The sequence below is a fragment of the Mastigoproctus giganteus genome, chromosome 3 (assembly GCF_048544385.1).
Source record: "Mastigoproctus giganteus isolate SK-2022 chromosome 3, ASM4854438v1, whole genome shotgun sequence".
Classification (NCBI taxonomy): Eukaryota; Metazoa; Arthropoda; class Arachnida; order Uropygi; family Thelyphonidae; genus Mastigoproctus; species Mastigoproctus giganteus.
This window is the reverse complement of record NC_143577.1, coordinates 200,201,874-200,223,307: the sequence shown is the minus strand read 5'-3', so window position 1 is coordinate 200,223,307 and position 21,434 is coordinate 200,201,874. Positions and strand designations below refer to the sequence as shown.

The 21,434-nt window shown below is 36.0% G+C and overlaps 1 protein-coding gene across 5 annotated transcripts in view; it reads right to left on the bottom strand.

The window, feature by feature from the left end:
- Window positions 1-21,434, bottom strand: part of LOC150088570 (uncharacterized) — a 453,076-nt gene that overhangs the window by 394,338 nt on the left and 37,304 nt on the right. For all 5 annotated transcript variants that reach the window (XR_016546740.1, XM_090369575.1, XM_090369576.1 and 2 more), the window contains exon 2: window positions 13,902-14,629. Coding sequence is in view for 4 of the 5 variants with exons in the window: in XM_090369575.1 (XP_090225701.1) it covers window positions 13,902-14,610 (709 nt within the window). In the remaining variant the exon portion in view is untranslated. The remainder of the gene's footprint in view (window positions 1-13,901; window positions 14,630-21,434) is intronic.

The following is a 21,434-nucleotide window of genomic DNA, read 5'->3' as shown; positions in this document are numbered from 1 at the left end:
TATATTTGTATGAAACTGCTGTAACTTGCCTTTCATCAACAGATAGTACCAGAAAGACATTTTTCAGCATAACATTTACTAATGGCAGTATCACAAGTTCAAGCTCAGGACCATTAGTTCTTTATTTACAGAAGGAACAAAATGCATATGTAGGAACAAGTAGCATATGTTAATAATTGAACAGTACTTTACTATTTGGTCATATGCACAAGTAGCCAGAGTTTAACAGAAAATATCTGAATGTTACCGTCCCTACAAATAAAAAAAAGTTGAAATAAAGACTGTGTGCTTCTGAACTGAAGCCTGTGTGCTCCTTTTGAACTCTGCAGGATGTTAAAAATTTGTCAGTTTTAACATGTTAAGGGACAAACAAATAATGAACTTAGTGCATAAAAACTTGGTGAGTAGTCTGAATTTCTGAAATAATCTTCAGCAGGTTTTTTCTGAGCATATCTGGAGCATATTTGTAATAATGGGATCCAGTGGCTGCCTGTATATCAAAGGCATGGCTCCAATACAGAAAAGGTCAAGGTGAAAATCGCTATTTCTTTTCTGTTGCTTAGGAGAGGATAGTTTATTGCAAAAAGATGGGTTAAGACACTTAAGAGTATTTAGAGTCTGATGGTGTAATCAGAAATTAAAACTGTGAGGAAAATATATTTTTTTAATCAATTTAGATGTTATTAGGTAATTCAATAATTCAGCCATTTTGCCCTTCTGCCTAGATAATTATAAAGTAGTGACACTCCTCCTAAGCTCTGGTGTGTTAGGCCCAATGAACTGGTAATAACATCACAGGGTAGCCTCCAATGGGAGGGGCTTCAGTTCATATAAATTATTAAGTTAAAAATTTTAAGATTGTCAGCATAATGAATGTAGTGTGGCTATTCACTAACATGGCCAACTAAGGAATAGAAGGTACATTCTAGGTCAAAACTATTGTATCCTAGTAGTACTAAGACTTTTCAGAAATATAGAAATTTACAGACAGATTGGCACCTTTCTTAAGGTGAATATGAGTCTATACTTAGACAAAAAAGCCACGGGTCATCAGATAGTCTGACTAGTACAGTCTCCCATGATCTCAATGATTTTAAATTCTTTAAATTTGGTAAGTGTGGATGAAGAATCATATGAGGGACCTTCTTGAGGAGATCACTAAAGATCTTGGCAGTAAATGCTTGGATGGAATTAGGAATCATTGGATCTTCATGATTTGATTACTAAGGGAATATAATAAGAAGTTGTATAATCTTTCTCACAGGCGCTAAGGCTTTGGAATGTTTCGTGTTTCTGAATTGGACGAAAAAAATACTTTGTCATATAGATGAAACTGCAATTAAAATGTTAATTTCACAGCAAAACGTTAATGAGCCTTAACAAACTCAAGTAATAGTTTTTCAGAACATGTCAGTGACTCCAGCACTGAATGCACATGCACATGAAGTTCAGGCCATGCACAATTTTTTGTTAACTCCAGTATTAGATACTCAGGTTTTGCGTAATCAAGATTGAGAAACTCAGGATGAAGAGAACAGTCAGGAGGCTAATGTTGATTTTAAAAGGGCAAATGCCATTCTCAATATGATGTACATATGCTCAAATTTTGAGTTCAGTGGGACGATTACAATCAATATCAATTATATAACATCGGTGTAAATACACCATAGTTAACCCACAGATTTGAGCTACGACTGTAGCATGGAAGGCATCGTTTTAATTATCTCATAATGTGGTTGCCTTCACAACAAGATAGCTACTATTGAATTACTTCAAATAAATAACGCTTCTCTAGTAGAGAAGACTACTGTTATTTATTTTCAGCGTACCACCACCCAGTCGATCGTTTCGAAGCTTTTTGGCTTAGTCATCAGTGGGCGGGTAGGTAATACAACAAGCCAACTTATGGTGTATTTACACCGATATTATATAGTTAATTATCAAAACCCATAAGGATTATGCCTAGTGCATTTTCCAAATACATTACCACCACACCCTTCTGGCATTTCTCATAATGTGGATATAACTTTGCAACTGAGATGGCTTGTTGTATTACCTACCCGCCCACTGATGACGAAACCAAAAAGCTTCGAAACGATCGTCTGGGTGGTGGTATGCTGAAAATAAATAACAGTAGTCTTCTCTACTAGAGAAGCGTTATTTATTTGAAGTAATTCAATAGTAGCTATCTTGTTGTGAAGGCAACCACAGGGGCTCACATCTGGTGAGCATGGGCTTGGCACACCCAGGGTGTCCTGAGCTGGATATCATCATTCTTCTCTTCCGTGGTGATTTCCTTCTACTTCTCTCTCTCTCTCTCTCTCTCTCTCTCTCTCTCTCTCTCTCTCTCTCTCAGGGTAAATTAGAATTTTTTTTTTTTTTTTTTTTATTTCTGGCTGGTGCAGCAAAAGCCTCAGGCTTCCTTGCACCATATGGCTAATGATAATAATAATAAAACTATGCCTTCTACGCTACAATCGTAGCTCAAATCTATGGATTAACTATGGTGTATTTACACCGATATTATATAGTTAATTATCAAAACCCATAAGGATTATACCTAGTGCATTTAATTTTCCAATCAATATCAATGAATATGATGGGTAAAATCCATAACCTGCAGAATCAAGTGACTAATCCAGAAGTGGATTAATCAACCTTGGGAATACACAGATTAACTCCAGTGCATTTGTTCAGCAATGTGATCAAGGACTCATAGGTTTCATTAATAACTTGAATATGTCATTAAGGCTTGTCCTGGCTGCATATGCAGATTAAATGAAGAGGTCAATAGGGCCTTTATTTCATAAATCAAGACAAACTATGGGAACTTTGGGTTATATCTCTTCGTGACACTGGGGATAATACTATAAATAATGGTACTATTCCTAAGAGTTCTTAAATGTAAACTGTACATTTAAGAACTCTGAACTGGTGTTAGAAAGATCGTCAGGTCTAAACACCTAGAATAATTATCTACAACACTGATCCTAATGTGGGAGGGAAAAAAAATGTGTTAATTGGGAACTCCACAGTAGGAATTTGTTGGATACAAATATCAAACAAAATAAATTTAATGAATCACAGGTTCTGTTCTGCAGGCCTACCAAAGATAGCACAGGAAGATGGACAGCTAAAACTTTGTTTGGGGTTAGATCTAACTATCAAAAGCAGCAGAGAATATTTACTGGTTAGTCCAGTTAGATTTAAATGCTTCTAATTTCTTTCTTTCTCTCTCTCTCTCGACACACTATGGTCAAAGTAAGGACATTGTTTGAGTACAATGTGTGTGAGAGAAAAGATTACTTACTTGCAATGTATTGCTACAGATAATAGTACAGTATATGTAAATTACTTATTTACCCATACCGGACTTAATTATTTATTGTGTGTAAATAAATGAGATTAAATTGGCTTAGTCTAGTCTTCTTTTGAATTTGAAAGTGTCTGCAATTCTGCCCAGACACGATAGGAGGGAGTATATGATGAGAGCCTTGTCAATCAATTCGGCCCTGGAGGGATTGTGCGAGGCTCAAGGGGTAGAATTTTTTTCAGCCTGGACTGTACTTGTTAACAGGAGAGATTGCTTCTACAGGGATGGGATACACTTAAATAGAAAGGGTGCAAGAATTTTTGCTGATGCTGTCGAGGCAGAGTTAGGTGGGTCGGAAAACTGCTAGTTGGGGGGGATACAAGGACTAATAGATTAACAGTAGCCACTGGCAGAGGTGGAAGTGATTCTTGCACTGCTTCTATTGAAATGAGCAGAAGCCTGAAAAACAATATGCAGGATATTTCAGAGACTGCTGGGAGTCATTGCGGTACAAGTAAACACATAGGTTGTGTTAGGGTAGCTAGGAATAGAAACAGGTGCATGTATACCTGCGTGTACACCAATGCTAGGAGTTTAGTAAATAAATTTGATGAATTTGAGGTATTGCTCAAAACATCAAAGGCAGATATTGTTGGGATATCAGAGACGTGGTGTCACACAGATATAAGGAATGCGGAACTGGAATTTGGGGAATACAATGTGTATAGAAAGGATAGACAGGACAGGAGGGGAGGAGGAGTTATGCTATTAGTTAAGAAACACAAAGTCCAAGGAAGTGAAGCCAGTCGACATCGATGGACAGGGCAGTGTCGAGTCAGTTTGGTGTGACATAAGCATAGGGAAATCAAAATTGAGAGTAGGAGTGTGCTATACGCCTAATGACTCTGATGAGTATAATAAGATATTGTACAGGGAAATAGTGGGCAGTAAATCAGAGAGTCTCATAATGGGGGATTTTAATTTCCCAGATATTGACTGGAATTTGTGGGTTGGTCACTCGCACACTAGCAAGGCTTTTGTGGATTTATTGGATGATTGTTTTCTACATCAGCATGTTCGTGAGGCAACAAGAGGGAGCAAAACTCTTGATCTGATTATCAGTAGTGATTCTTCATGCATTAAGAATCTGCAGATAAATGAACCACTAGGTGGCAGTGATCACAGTGTGTTGAAGTGGGATTTACTCAAAGAGGTAACTACCATCAGAGGTAAAGGGAAGGGTTTTTGTTTTCGTAAAGGCGACTATGATGGTCTGAGACAGTATTTAAATTCTATACAGTGGGACCAACTGATAATGTTACCAACAGCAAACTCAAAATGGGAAGCATTCAAGGAACTAATCTTGGAGGCTACCAGGCTTTACATACCAACTAAGAAATATTGTTCAAGGTTTAGGCCTAAATGGTTGTCAGATGAACTAATGAGACATGTGGCAGAGAATAAAAATGCATGGGATACATACAAATTAATGGGTGACATGGAAGCCTATGATAGATATAAGTTGGTCTGTAACCAAGTCACAAAGGAGGTTAGGCAGGCAAAGGCAGACTACGAAAAATCCTTGGCAAAGGATGCAAAGAAAAACAGAAAAGAGTTCTTTACCTATTTAAACTCAAGAAGGAAAGGGATGAATCAGATTGGTCCACTGGATATTGATGGTTCAACAGTTGAGGATACTGCTCAGGTGGCTAACAATCTAAACGAGTATTTTGCATCTACATTCACGCATGAGGAGTTATTCAGGAAGGAGAATGATGTAGGTAAAGTAAACATTGGCAGTGAGCTGGATGATTTTGTAATAACTGAGAGGAAAGTGGAGGAGAGATTGTTGAGGATAAACATAAAAAAGGCACCTGGGGTGGATGGGATCTATCCAGTTATATTAAAGGAGGCAGCAAAGAAAGTAAGCAAACCCCTAGCCATAATTATGAGAGCTTCTTTGGACTCAGGGGAGGTACCCATAGACTGGAGATGTGCAAATGTAACCCCAATTCACAAAGGAGGATCAAAGGCTGACACAAGTAATTATAGACCTGTTAGTTTAACTTCTGTTCCAGGTAAATTAATGGAGGCACTGGTTAAAGAAGCACTGCAGGATCATCTAGACAAGAATTTAGTTATAGCTCAGACGCAGCATGGTTTTGTTAAGGGCAGGTCTTGCCTGACCAATTTGATTGGATACTATGATGTAGTCACAAAAGAACTAGATGCAGGGAATAACTTTGATATTATATATTTGGATCTTAGAAAGGCTTTTGATACTGTTGCACATGGAAGACTGCTGCACAAATTGGAGCAGTGTGGCATTGGAGGCAAATTGCTGCTATGGATAAGGGGATGGTTGAGTGGCAGAAGACAGAGAGTGGTAATCAATGGACACTGCTCAACGTGGACTAATGTTATTAGTGGAGTTCCTCAGGGTTCAGTGTTGGGTCCGTTGTTGTTTTCGGTGTTTATGAATGATATTGATGATGGGATATCAAGTTTAATGTCCAAGTTTGCAGATGATACAAAGGTTGGCAGGGTTGTTAAGGACACCACTGACGCTATGCTGCTGCAACAGGATCTGGAAAGGTTGAACAGATGGGCTGAGAGGTGGCAAATAAAGTTTAACATTGACAAATGTAAAGTACTACATATGGGAAACAGTAACCCCAGAGCAACGTATCAACTCTGCGGTACTACACTGACAGTGGTGGAGAATGAAAAGGACCTGGGGGTAATTGTGCAGGCAGATATGAAGTTCTCTGAGCAGTGCAGACAAGCTGCAAGAGTAGCTCATGATAAGGAGGTGATTATTCCCTTGTATAAGGCAATGGTTAGGCCACATCTTGAGTACTGTATACAGGTCTGGAGGCCTCATTTCAAGAAGGATGTAGAGATGCTGGAACGGGTACAGAGAAGGGCAACAAGATTAGTGAATGGAACAAAGGGTTGCTCTTACGAAGAAAGGCTTAAGTTTTGCAAATTACAGAGTCTGGAGACTAGGCACCAGCGAGGTGATCTGATAGAGGTGTATAAGGCTTTGAATGGTTTGAGCATGCTCAATGCCAATGGGATTCTTCACCTTGCTCAGAATAATCAGCTCAGAGGGCATAAATTCAAATTGAGGAAGGACGGATGTCGGATAGATGTGCGGAAATTTGCCTTTGGCCAGCGGGTGGTTGGTTGGTGGAACCGACTTCCATAACTTGTTGTTGAAGTTGATAGCCTAAACAAATTTAAGGCTCAACTGGACAGGTATTTCGAGCGAACGGAGGGGTGAAATGGGAGTGGTGTGTTTTTTGTTTTTTTTTGGCTGATGCTGAATAAGCTTGCTTTCTTGCATCATATGCCTCTACTAATGCTAATGCTAGACGTTGTCCAAGTTATTCGAGAGCTATGCTTGCTAAAGTGCAGACTGAAACCTGGTGCTAATAGTCATGAATATATTTGTGAAGAATATACCCAAACCCTTTTAACAGCTGGATTATATAAGTGAAGTATGCCAAGAACTTTGTACTAGAGATTGTTTTCCGTTTTATTTGAGCTGAAGCAGTGAAGTTGTTGAAGGTACCAATTTCAATTTTAGACCTTCTACTTGTATTTGAGCTGAAGTAACTGAATTTACCAGTCTCATACAGTGATAAGTGATCTAGTATGGTTAAAGCAATCTTAAATCATGTTTTCTAGAATATTTGTAATTCATGGTGCTGCAACAGCTTAGCCACATGTGCTTTGCAGTTTATATCACTGGGATAGATGTGTGCTTTGCAGTTTATATCACTGTTTAGATGAAGAGCTGGAAGAGGTATTTTGGAATTATCTAATTTGTTGGAATGAATATAAAATGCTTAATGAAAGATGTGCTTCAGCATCTTATAACTTTAACTTTTTTTTTTTTTTTTTGGAAAAAAAATTTGAAATTCCAAATTTTAAAACAGTTTTTTCTAAACATTCCAATATATTTAATAAACTTACATTTATACTTTTATGGTCAACAACACACAACCAACAGACTAATTACACTGTAACTGTTTTTATTGCAATGGGTCACATATGAGGTGCTACCCAAAATTTAAATGTTGCGCAGGAACTACGTCTAATACAGATTGTGGCGCTAGGTAACACTGCATGCATCCTTTGTGAATCTGATGCGAGAGAGCAACGTGCTTGCATCAAGTTTTGTTTCCTTCTTAACAATACAGCACCAGAAACCCATAAAAAATAGAAACAAGCTTTTGGTGACAATGCTTTAGGCCATATACTCACCTACTACTGGTTTAACCATTTTAAAAATGGTCTAATGTTGGTTGATGATGACGATCGCTCTGGACGTCCATCATTGAGCACCACCCTGAAAATGTCACAAAAGTTTGGGCAGCGATCCGTGAAGCCTGAAGGCTGATCATCCATGATATTTGTGGCATTGTAGGACTATCATACGTGTCAGCAGATTTTGTCAGACGAGTTGAACATGAGAAGGATTGCGAACAAGTTCGTGCCACAGTTACTGAGTGAAGATCAAAAGCAGCATTGCATGAAAGTTGGCAGAGATCTTCAAGAATGAGCCAGGAATGATCAAAACTTCCTTTCTACGGTCAGCACTGGTTACAAGAGTTGGGTATAACCCAGAAACCAAGTAACAATCATCCCAGTGAAAGAGCCCAACAAGTGAGGAGCAATGTGAAGTCCATGCTGATCTATTTTTTGGACATTGACAGGATTATCCACAATAAATTCATCCCTCCTGGCCAGACTGTCGATGCAAAGTTCTACTGTGACATCCTGAGGCGGGTAAGGGAAGCCGTCAGGAGAGAACGTCCAGAGAAGTGGGGCACAAAGAACTATCCTTCATAGTGACAATGTGTCGGCCCACACATCTCTCACTGTGGTGCAATTTTTGGCATCCAACAACATGACAATCATCCCCTGTGACTTCTTTCTCTTCCCAAGAATGAAAATCAAGCTGAAGTGTCAAAGATTTGACAGCATAGAGGATATCCAAATTGAATCGCAGGCGGTGCTGAACACTATGACAAAGAAGGACTTTCAGGATGCATTCAAATCATGGGAGAAGAGCTGAGATCGGTGTTTGTGCTCTCAAGTGACAGTGGTGAATAATACCCAGGGCAAGCCTAATTTATTTTATAAATATATTTTGGGAACTTTTGGATAGCACCTCGTATATATATTTTTTAGCTGCATACAGAGCATGATCTTGATGTGAAACTCCTATTTTTGTAATGCTGAAGTAGAAAATATAATTACTGAATTCAAGTGAAAGAGACCTGCTAGTTCTTGCAATTCTGAGGTGGTGGGCAAATCAATTAACATGCTGCTTTAACATAAGTTCAATTTAACTGTTTCTATTGATACAAAACTCCTAAGATTATAATGCACCACATATGATATATTTACAAATTTCACATATTCTAAAGTTCTAAAGACGTGGGACAGTATTAGATATCACAGCTGAAGTTGCGATGAACTCAACAGTTACTTTGCTGTTTAACAACAGTTACGTTATTTACATAAAAAAAAAAAAAAAAAAAAAACTTTGTGTCAATGAGACATTATGGAAGTGAAGTTGGAAAAAAATGTAATAAGTAATGCTGAAATTTCAAATGATTATTTAATGAGAACTTTCGCACCTACAGGCGAGTAAGGTTCCTGTGGTTGATGGCATATACCCTATTATCTTAAAGGAGATGGCAAGTGAGTGCGTTAAACCATTAAGGCTAGTTATGAGAGCATCACTGCACTCAGGAGAGATTCCGTTGGATTGGTGTAAATTGGAACATAAAGGCAGTTCTAGGAGTGTAACAGGAAATTACCGAGCGGCCAGTCTAACTCCAATAGTAGAGAAAATCATGGAGCCAATGATCAAGGGTGGAATTCAGGATCATTTAGATGGAAATAGAATTCTATAGGATACACAGCATGGTTTTATAAAGGGAAATCATGTTTAACAAATCTGGGTAGCCATTTTGACAGGTCACTCGTGAGCTGGATTTAGGGAATAATTTCAGCATTGTTTATTTGGATCTCAGCCCCACATGAGTAGTTACTCTATAAGTTGGACAGGCTGGAATCGTAGGAAAAATTCTTAGATGGATAGCACGATGGCTTGGGGGCACTAGGCAGAGGGTTGTGATAAATGGTTATTCCTTAGATTGGGTTAATGTAAGAAGTTGTTGTTATTTTGGTTTTTAGGAGCATTAGCAACTAAGGCCATATTGCTCCGGGGATATGCAGTGGTCATTCCCTGACCTTTTGCGCATCCTCCGTATTTGGTGGTCACAGGCTTGAACCCCGATCTAATCAAGAAGCGTGTGCTACGCACTGCTGCTCCCGCCCACCTGGCTAATGTAAGAAGTGGGGTTCCCCAAAGATCAGTATTGGGACCACTGTTGTTTTTAATTATCTTAAATGACATCTATGAAGGGATGGGAGGGCATGAGGCCTAAACTTGCAGATGATGTAAAGATCAGTATTGTAGTTAATGATCGCTGCCTAGCAGAGCTTCTTCAGAGTGACCTAGATAAGACTTCCAGGATGGTCAGAAAAGTGGCAGCTATGCTTTAATTCAGCAAAATTCAAGGTTTTACACCTGGGGAACCCCAAAATAAATTATACACTTGGTGGAGTTGAACTAAAGTCAGTAGTGGAGGAATGGGACTTGGGAGTTACAATACGGTCAGACATGAAGTTGTCCGAGAATTGTGAACAGGTTGCAATGTTGCATGGTGTCCTATCGATGATTTATCAAACATTTGCTAGTAGAGATAATGACGCCATAATCACATAAAGATGATTTTATAACCTTTATGTGATTAAATTAAAAACTATTATTTTTTTTTTAATTAGTACCGAAACACCGGTATTTTTTGTATCAATATCGGTATTTCAATAATGGAAAAAATGACTGGGATCCCGGTATTATAAGCCCTAGTGGTAAGTCCTGGCCAATGTCTCAAAAACCTAATGCTATTTTACATTCATTATAACAAACAAGAAAGCCAAACTTTTCTATAAAGACCCAAAAATTTCCACCTATCTATCTTGTTTTTAACTGGTTTTATTATAATATTTGCATTTCAAAATGAAAAACTGCTAATTTATTGAAACTAACAATAAGCTTGCATTTATGTGAGAATTATTCATTGGTGATTTCCTATGCTCATAAGCAAATTCTCAAATTTGTTGTTGGAGTAATAAAATTAACTTCAACTAGAAATTCATTTCATTATACAGTATGCATATTCTGTGTATTCATCAATATGTATACTTATCAATATGCCAATCACAGACAATATTAAGATTTTAGACTCTGCAGATAACAGCATGCTTTCTAAGACCAACATTTTAAAACAGTTCAGCATCCCTAAGAGTACACTGTTCACCATTCTGAAAGGTCAAAATAAGAATGAAATCTTAGAAAAATCTGCTACATGAGTGCAGGGTCAGAGCACTAATGGAAAAGTACATATCGTGAAAGGGTACTCTTGGATTGGCAAATGATAACACAAGCAAAAAATGTTCCCATAGACAGAAATCTTTTAAAAACAAAGACTGAATCATTTGCACATCAGATGGGTACTGAAGATTGTCTTCCGATAAATGTTTCCACAAGCTGAAGACTTGTCACAGGCTGTCTTTTTATAAAAGTTGAGACAAATGTGCATCCATCACCACTGAAGCTATGAAGGAATAGAATAAGAATTGTTTAAAAATGCTTTGTTGACATTTTTACAATCAAAACATCTTCAATGCTAAAGAGAATTTAAAATTTAAAGGTTTTAAAACATTGCCAACTATGTAATGAACACACAAAGACTTGGATATCATCAAAAATCTACAAAGAATGGATCAGACATAGATCACAAGATGAGCAGAAAAAAACAGAAAAAATTTGCTGTTTGTGGATAACTATACCCCTCATTGCCTAGTAAATGGCCTACGTGCAATCACTGTTGAATACATGTTACCTAATATGACTTTAGTTCTTCAGCCACTTGATCAGGGTGTAATCCAGTGCTTTAAAAAAAACTAATGAAGAATTCTATTAAACAAAATATGGCAGACTCTCGATTAACCGGGAAACGGATTAACCAGGACACGTCAAGATTCCAAATTAAAAAAAAAAAAAAAAAAAAAACCAACCAGAAATCAAAAAATTCAAGTAATAAATAGAATATGTATAAACAGATGTTTTGCAAGACATAAATAAGCGACAAGAAGCAGCGTTATAAGTCGCCATTGGGAGATTAGTGTACCTATTATCCTGAAACCCCTTCTGTCTTCACACCCACCGCTCAAAAAAAAAAAAGGAAAGAAACCAAATGTTTAGTTTGTTTTAGAGCATTGCGTCGATTGCTGTGTTCCATTGCACTGCAAATGGACAAATTTTGTTTTGTTATGCATGTCGAAATTTTTTTTTATAGTAACTTTTTTTTTTTGTTTAGAAATCATGAAAATGTTGGGCAAACACAAGAGTTGTGCTTTCAATTAAACAAAAACTTGAAATTATTCAAAAGTTTGAGAACAATGCATCCATTAAATCTCTAAAGAACCGTTATAATGTTGGTGACCAACCCAAACACGACATTGTAAAAAATAAAGGAAAGCTATTAGTTTTAAAATCTACATCGCAAAAAAAAAAACAGAGGCATTATATTGGACGTGCAAGTAGTGCGAGACAACATTTTTTTTTGTTTTTTTATCTATCGCCATACTTTTTATGTAGGTTGCTTACCATTTTTCGATACAGTAAGTCCCCAACTTACGTTCGTTATTTCTTTTTTTTTTTTATGACTGAAGTGACACATATTTCACCATAATGAAAAAACTCGCAGAATGCCAGCTATCTGTATTATCGCAAATTCAATAAGATCGAGTTTACTACCCCATTTATAATAGATTGCATTAACAGAAAATGCCCAATAACCCGGAAATGCAAATTATTTTATGGCAGTGACCTCCAGAAATGTGCTTTAGTAAAATGTGAGTGATAATAGTGAGTTTTCGCTTGAAGTTCTTTTCCGAAAATTTCATTTTGACCGTCGTTGTTGTTGTTGTTATTTGGTTTTTAGGAGCATTAGCAACTAAGGCCATATTGCTCCGGGGATATGCGGTAGTCATTCCCTGACCTTTCCGTATCCTCTGTATTTGGTGGTCACGGGCTCAAACCCCAGTCTAATCAAGAAGCGTGTGTTATGCACTGCTGCTCCTGCCCACCTGGCTACGGAGGTGCCATTTTGACCGTTATCATGGTCCGACTAAGAGAATAAGTGACAGCGCTACTAGTAAATCTACCAAGAAAAGGAAAGCGATCGAGTTGTATCACAAAATTAGAATAATAAGGATGTATGAAAATGGCCAAACATTAACAAGTATAGCAGGGAATTCAGATTTGTCAGTGGCAATGGTGAACACAATCATAAAGGAGAAAGACAGAATACGAGAAGCGGTCGGCACCAATGAAGGTCAACTATAATAACCAAGGCTATGAAATACATACCAGTTTTTACAGTACAATAACATGCGTTTTTTTATTCCTTTTATGTTTTCTTTTCTTATGTGCCATTCCAGCTACTTCACCGCTGTCCCCAGATAAAGCAGCAATATTTTATTAGTCATTCCTGAGTTACGTAAAACTCGACTTAAGTAGGAAATCCTGGAATGTATCTCTTACATATCTTGAGGATTTACTATATTTTTGGATTAACCGGGAAATCGATTATCCAGGAATATTTTTTTACCATCTATCCTGGAAAATCGAGAGGCTACTGTAGTATCGAAAGCAAAACTACAAATTGGCTTGCTGCAGCCAATGTATTTGTGTTTCATATAAGATGAAGTTCACAATATAGCCTTCACCAACTGTTGCAAACACGCTGGATTTGTTGCCTTGAATGATGCAACAAATGAAGCTTTTCCCTTGCTTCTTCAAGGGAAATTTGAGGGTGTGCATCATTGCCTAAACTTAGACAGGAAATATGTTTTGAAGACTACCAAAGTGGATGCAGATGTATGTTTCACAAATGAAGAGAAACCTACTATGGTTCAGCAAAGAAATTTCATTGAAGGATGCTTATCAAGGATTGGAGCTTATGCATCTTTTTTTTTTTTTGAAGCACAGCTCAACTGTGAAAGTGAACGTATCACTATCATATACCTTAATAAATTCTCTTTTAAAGCAAACTCTTCTACTGAAACAGCACATTTTGTCAGATTATTTTAAAGTCCAAAACACACAATTTTCATTTTCTTGTTTAAAATTGTGGTACATATTCTGAATTGGATTATACTATATTGTATTAACATAATTATATTAAATGTTCAGACTTTTGTTCTTTTGCTGTTTTCATGAACTATTCATATAACAACCTTTCAATATCATTACCTTTTTTTTTGTTACCCTGGGGGGTTGCTATAAAGAGCTTTCACAGTATATCAATAAATAAAACTGGATAACATACTAGCTAACATTCTCAATATATCATTTACATGAAATAATCTATTTGCTAATTCCACTGAAAGAAAGATCAGTAAAAAAAAAAAAAAAAGAAAGAAAGAAACTTGCCCTTTTCTAAGTGATCAGTTTTCTTCTTCCTCTTGCTCGGAGAATGAACAGTTGATTGCATATTTTCCTGGAATGCGCAAACATTCTCAACAATGGTGTTTTGTTTCACTTGAAATGGTTTATCCTCTTGTTCAGGTTTCTCCTGGTCTCTTTTGTCTATTTTATCCAAACTATGAAATTGTAAATTGTGTTCACTTTCAACTTTTTTTTCTTCTTCCTCTTCTTCTTCTTCTGTATCTTTGGAAATAGGTGTTGAATCAGTATTGAAACTGCTGCATATGTGGTCTTCCTCTTCACTTAGTTTGCTTGAACTGGATAAATCTGCTCTTGGTGAAGGACTACTCCTGGAAGAAGTAGTTTTGGCTTTCTTCTTTGGCTTTGGTAGCTTCACTTCAATCTCTAACTCATCTTCAAATGATTCATCAGGTTTAAAATCAGACTCTATGTTAATTGGTTCATCTTTCTCACTTTCTCCATCTGCTACATGTTCATTTTTATCTTTTGCTCGCCGTCCCCATTTTTTGAATTTCTTTTCTTTCTTTGGTTTATCCAATTTCGGTTGTTGCAGTTCCATTTGATTAAGTCGTTTCTGCTCTGCAATTGCTTCTTCGTAGGATTTTTCTTGAGTGCCAAATACAGAAATGAGATACACTATTATAGCTGAAACTACAAATATGCCTATACCAAAGATGGCTATCTGGGGATCCATATTTACACTTTTAAAATTCCTGCAATTACAAAAGGTAAAAAAAAAATAAATGTGAATAAGCATTGCAATAGTTTCAATAGGCACTTTTTTAAATGTTAAATATTTCAGAAAAATAGTGATATAAATTATTAATGGAATTATTGAATTTGAATCTAATGTAAAAAAGTGATAGGATATGCATGCACCCCTTTCCAAAATATGTTCCACTGATTACACTAGTCAAGAGGATTTTTTTTGCTCCCTGTTAAAATTCAGGTTGATTCTCATAGATTTGACATTGCTGAATTCAAATATGGTAACCATATTGCTGTAACATCCACTAATTTTAAGGGAGAGTGGATTAGAGTCAAACTAATTAAGTTTATGGTAAAAAAAGATTTCATATATTTTTAAAAAATGTTACATACTAAATATTGAACAATGGGTCTATTAACCTTATTCTATTTACAAAATCGTTTATCTGATAGCAAAACATTTATTTTGTTGTTTTTTGCCTTTTATAATCTTCCATTGGTGTCTCCACTATGAGTTTCCAACACAGTCTGCCAACATATTTGGACTCCATTTTCCCTGGTATCTTTTTTCCACTAGAGAAATATCTTGATGAAGCCTTTTACCATGTTCATCGGAGACCACTCCCAAATTTTCAGGAAAAGAGTCTAAATGGGAATGTGGGAAATGAAGCTTTAACGACATGATGCATCCAAACTCTGTACACTAAATTTAGCTCATCCACAATTTCACTGTAATTTTGTGATTTCTCATTGCCTAAAAACTTACAGCAGATGTTTTCCAATGCCTTCCAGGTACTAATTTCTGTAGCATTTAATTTTTTTCATGAATTCCACATCTTGGAATAGCAATCTGATTTGAGGACCCACAAAAATTCCCTTTTATCTTGGCCTTACTGATTCGAGGAAACTTGTCTCAAATAGGAAAATCCTCTTTTTTTGTCCGTCACTTTCACAAATATTTTTTTTTTTTTATCAAGCATAGCTTGATATGCAATGGAAGTACATCAATTTTTGACTTATCCACCAATTGATTGATTTTTGAGTTATCCACCAAAGAAGGATGTGCTACATTTTTCTGGCCTTGTGTAGTGGGTCAGCCGGGAAATCCTTCACTCAGCTGACCCATTCATAAAAAAGCAGCAGTATTTAATGTATCCACCTTGCAACCCAGTCAGCAAAGCTACCACTTTTAGGTCGAAACACATATTCCATTCGTATTCTTGATAGCATATTTTTTGCAAAAGAACCAGTAGATTCTCGTATGTTTCTTCACATGAACTGCATAGGCCAATGGTATAGATGGATACTTATTTCCATTATGGAGTAAAACTGGTTTCAACCTGACCTTGGATGAATTATTGAAAAGCCTCCACTGCTCAGAGACATGCTCCAAATGTAACTCTTTCATTAATTCCTGGACATTGTACAAAAAAAACCAAAGCGCCACCCATGGAATAATAGGTCATTATGTTAGATTGCCTCGTCTTATAAAAAGACACCTTGACACCCTCTTCAAGAAGATTACACTGCTGAAGCCATGATCCTTGGTTTTGGAGAGGTCCAAATCTCTCTGACCAATTTTGATATTAAGAGTAGTATCAGATCTACTACTATTAATATCATCAGTGCCAACGTGTACAACAATATCACCTTGTGTCCTTGAAAGATGATATCTGCCCTACATCATATATTTTTTCCCTGGCAGACATACCCTGATCCTATTCCACCTATTCTTTTTGCACAACATATTTCCCAATCCCCTGACAGAGTCGCCAACAATAACCACCTCCTGTGGAACCAGTAGATTGCCACTGTGTTACTTGATGCACAAGTGAGAGTTTTGGCATTGAGTTGGGCAGCTGAGAGCTTGATGGGACCCCATTTTAAATTCTTCAAGGGCATCTACCCTACTCTTCAAACTCTCAAATGCCTTGCGGAACACTGAGTTTGCACCTAATTTCTTCGTACTGTCTGCATCTAGTTCTAGTTAGTTAGTTATTTGGAGCATTAGCAACTAAGGCCATATTGCTCCGGAATATGCGGTGGTCATTCCCTGACCTTTCCACATCCTCCCTATTTGGTGGTGACGGGCTCGAACCCCAGTCTAATCAAGAAGCATGTGCTATGCACTGCTGCTCCTTCCCACCTGGCTACGGAGGTGCCACTGTCTGCATCAAACACACACAAGGACATCCCCTTGGGCTGTATCATGTCCTTTTCCAGAAAGATCAGCAAACATTGCACAAGCTGTGCATTTTGTTGGTCTGTGATTCACAGAAGAATAACACCCCTTCCCCAATGCACAGTACTCCAGCTACTTTGTTCCTATTGCTTTGCTGCTCTAGTTGAGGGTATGATTTCTGTTTAAATACAATTTAATTGATCAACAGTGAAAATTAATAAAATTAAATCAATTTAATATACTACACTAAGCTAATAGATTCCTAAGTGCAGTGATACTTATTATGCTATCAAATTTTAAGTTATACCTTACACTATCGAGTTCAAGATATACATTACGCTATACCATTATGATCAGTTTTAAATTAGCCATATCCTTATTAAAAAGTAAAATTTCTTACCTAAAAAACAAAAAAAATAAAAATATGCCTAACAAGTGATTAAAGTCTCCGAGCTACTTATTTACCACAATTAAACTATACTATTCCGCTGCATTATTAGATATGATATTTGCACAATACCAATACAAAGTGATACAAATAATAAGTCATAATTTACAAAATCACTAGCTAAATTTAAAAATAAGCTAACAAATATAACTAAGACTATTAAACTATTTGTAAAACAATTTAATATATTAATTAATCAAAAATACAGTAAAAATTTCCAAATAACTTATCTATTCCCATGAGTTCCAAATTCTTCGGCCACACACACACACACACACACACACACACACACACACTCGTGTAACACTACATTCCAACTGTACACATATCCACACATGACTGTTGAGAGCATTCAACCGGCCAAGTATCCACCTTATTCTTCAAGCTCTCATAAATGCCCATGAAGATGCTGAGTTCACACCCTTTGCACTGAACACACACAAAGACATCCTCTCTGGCTGTGTCATGTCACGTTCCTGATAGGTTCGCAAACATCACACAAACAGCACATTTTTAAGACCATGATTTCTAGAACCAACCTCCTCAGTCCTCCACCGAGCCACATCAATCCTACTTTGAGCCCATTGCTTTGCTGCTCTAGTCTGAGGCATGATTTCCATTTAAGTTCAATGTAATTTGAGAATGCTATACTAAACTCATAGATACTTAAATGCAATAATACGTATTACATTATGTTAGTAGAGTTTTAAATTAGTCATAGCCTTATAGAAATAAAATTTCTTAGCTAAAAAAAAAATGCCAACCTATGTGATTAGAACCCTTGAGCTACTTATTTACCACAATTAAAATTCAACAATTCTACTACCATGCACTACACTACTAGTTACAATATTCACACCAAATCACCTATACAAAAGCTCTACAAATATTAAGTCATAACTTACAAAATCTCCATCTAAATTTTAAAATAAGCTAACCAATGCAACCAGGACTGCTAAACTATTTACTGAACACAATTTGCTTAATTGACTTAATTTGATTTATTTTCCAAAAAAAATTATCCTTTTCCAAACGCTCCAAATTTTTCAACTTTACACTTTGTAGTAATTAAGTGGGGCATGGCATGTAATAATTTTCTGGTTGGGATGCCAAAACTATTGAAGTGAACAGTCCAGAAAATTCTACAATAGAAGAATCCCCAGGGGCTCACATCTTATTTATCCCCAGGGGCTCACATCTGGTGAGTATGGGCTTGGCTCACCCAGGGTCCTGAGCTGGATATCACCATTCTTCTCTTTCTTGGCGATTCCTTTCTCTCTCTCTCTCTCTCTCTCTCTCTCTCTCTCTCTCTCTCTCTCTCTCTCTCTCTCTCTCTCTCTCTCTCAGGGTAATTCAGATTTTTTTTTTTTTTTTTTTTTTTGGCTGGTGCAGCATAAGCCTCAGGCTTCCTTATACTGTATGGCCAATAATAATAATAATAATTTGTTCCACTGTCCCATGATTTTGGGATATCTGATATTGGCAGGTCTTCATTATATGGAACAGCCCTTATTGAAAGTAAGTTAAAATATTTGATGTTGTGCTTGCTTTTTCTGGATATCCCTGATATTTTTGTCATGCATAAATAGAAATCTTGAACATGGCTGCACAGTTCTTATTACACCATAGAAACAGCAAAAGACAGTTTTAATTTTCTCAGTTATTACTGAGAAATTACTCAGTTATTATTACTAGCCATATAGCGCAAGGAAGCCTGAGGCTTATGCTGCACCTAATAAAAATTTGAGTTATCCTGAGAGAGAGAGAGAGAGAGAGAGAGAGAGAAGTAGAAGGGAATTGCCAAGAAAGAAGAATTATGATATCCAGCTCATGACCCTAGGTGTGCCAAGCCCATACTCACCAGATGTGAGCCCTTGGCCAAATCCTCATTTGTGGTCCAGGTAATGTGGAGCTCAAGTTTTGTCCTGATCTTCACCAATTTGCAACCAAAGTACAAAGAATCTGCACACATTATTATTGCTGATTTTCTGCAGAAATTTCCAGAGGGATGGATTCAAAAGCCTCCTTTGTTAAAATGCTTCTACTTAAGCATTTTAACAATACAGTGCTAAGCAAAACACACAAGAAACAAACAATATGCAACATATGCAGATAAATGTATATATATACTGATACTTTTACTGAAACAGGGGTGAGAGGCAAACAAATGAACTTGTTAAGTCTCACCAACAATACTGCCATCTATGAGCACATACAAAACGTTATGATTTGCAGGTAATCTATTTTTCTAAATTCTAGTAAGATATACATATTATCAGTAAAGACAATCTGTCCATAAAAATTTCAAAATCTAAGTATAAAAATGAACTGAAAACAGCTGATATTTTAGTGGAGGTAAAAATCACATTGGCCAGCATAATCAAACATGCCTGAAATGTAACATCATGCATACATTACCAAACTTGTAATTTTATTCACTTAAATTACAACGATTTTTCTTAAAAAAAAAAAAAAAAAAAAATATATATATATATATATATATATATATATATATATATATATATATATATATATTTTGGTTACAAATTGAATTTGCTGTTTTCAATATTTATAAATAAGTAATCTGTTTTTCTACTGAGTTTTTAACATTTATAATTTAAGAAAAATTAAGATATATTTATAATGGTATTAAAATTAGTAAAGAAAAGGTTCCATTCATTTTATTAAAAAATGAATTAATAAGTGGCAATAAAAGTTAAATATCAAGTAACATGTTACCAATATGTGAGTGAAGGATGACACTATTTCATTAGTTTTGTTTTGCAACATTTGATGTTAAGAAACAAAGTAGAATTGTATATTTTGAAATAGCAGAAATACTATTAATATCATTTTCACCTTAGATTTATAAAAATTAAAATGGCAGCCTTGATTGTAATTAATTTTAACTAGTTGAAATTAAATTTAAATTGGTTTTCATTATTTCATCACACATCTGGCTTGGAATAACAAATAGAAATGAAAGAATTAAGCATCACACCCTCCAGAAGCAAATTACCCATTATATAATGGAAATCTTTAAACTCAAGATATCTGACACAAAGGGCAGTTAAACCTCTGCTTTACAGTTGGTATCCAATTCCATTCCTAAAACCTGATATTTAATAGTACTAAGCATCAGAACCACCTGAGAAGTTTAAATATCAGACATGGCTAAGCTGAAGTCATACTGATAACAAAAAAAAAAAATAAATAAATAATAAAAATAAGCTACATAAAGAGATACCAAACTGGCTGCTATTCTAACTACAAAATATATTCCCACTACATTCTTTCTTCAAATTCAATAAATAAATTTCAGCACAAATAGATCCTTTACTGGACCTATTCATACCATTTTAAAACACAGCATCTACCAAAAGAAACATTAACCTGATGTTAATCACATGAATCCCCCTGCCACCTTTGCTGTGCTCTAAAACAACTTGATGCAATCAGCTACAATCCACAATGGCTTCCTTAAATTAACAGTATTTGTTTTTTTTTTTTTTTAACTTGGTATCTCTATTAAAAACTCGAAAGTTTTCCAGTGAATAGAATTAAAATGATTCCCATGCACCTAAGTTGTTGAAAAATCTGCTTTTAACTATCCTATAAATTAATGAAATAATATATGATATTGTCTTGTAAACTTTGGATAACATCCTGATCTAAGAAATGTTTTAATATAAACCCATTGGATGGATGGCCTAAATTTCAACTGCACTTAATATCAGACTTCACTTGGAAATTTTTCTGACACATCAGCAACTCAATCAACAGTATGTCAGTTCATATGATTTGTTGTTTATATAATATGTCTGTACAAGTGTGCTTGCAGGCTGATTTGTCGTGCAAATTGGCTTATTGAGTTGAAAATCCCAAAAAACTCATAAGATAAAATGCTACTCTCTCTCTCCACCTGAAATTGACTAAATACATCCTCAACTGAACAGAAGCCTCAAGAATTCCTCCAATCTCTGATAAGATTTAAACCCAAGACTCTTGACATTAGAGTGCATCTTGATACACAGCAGCTTTGCTAAAAATCAGGATATTAACCATCTTTCAGATTTATAGCACTTTTTTTTTTCTTTTTTTTTTTATGTATCTTCTAAATCAGCAGTTCCCAACCTTTTTTGACTCGCGAACTCCTTTCAACGTAAAATTTTTAAAGCGA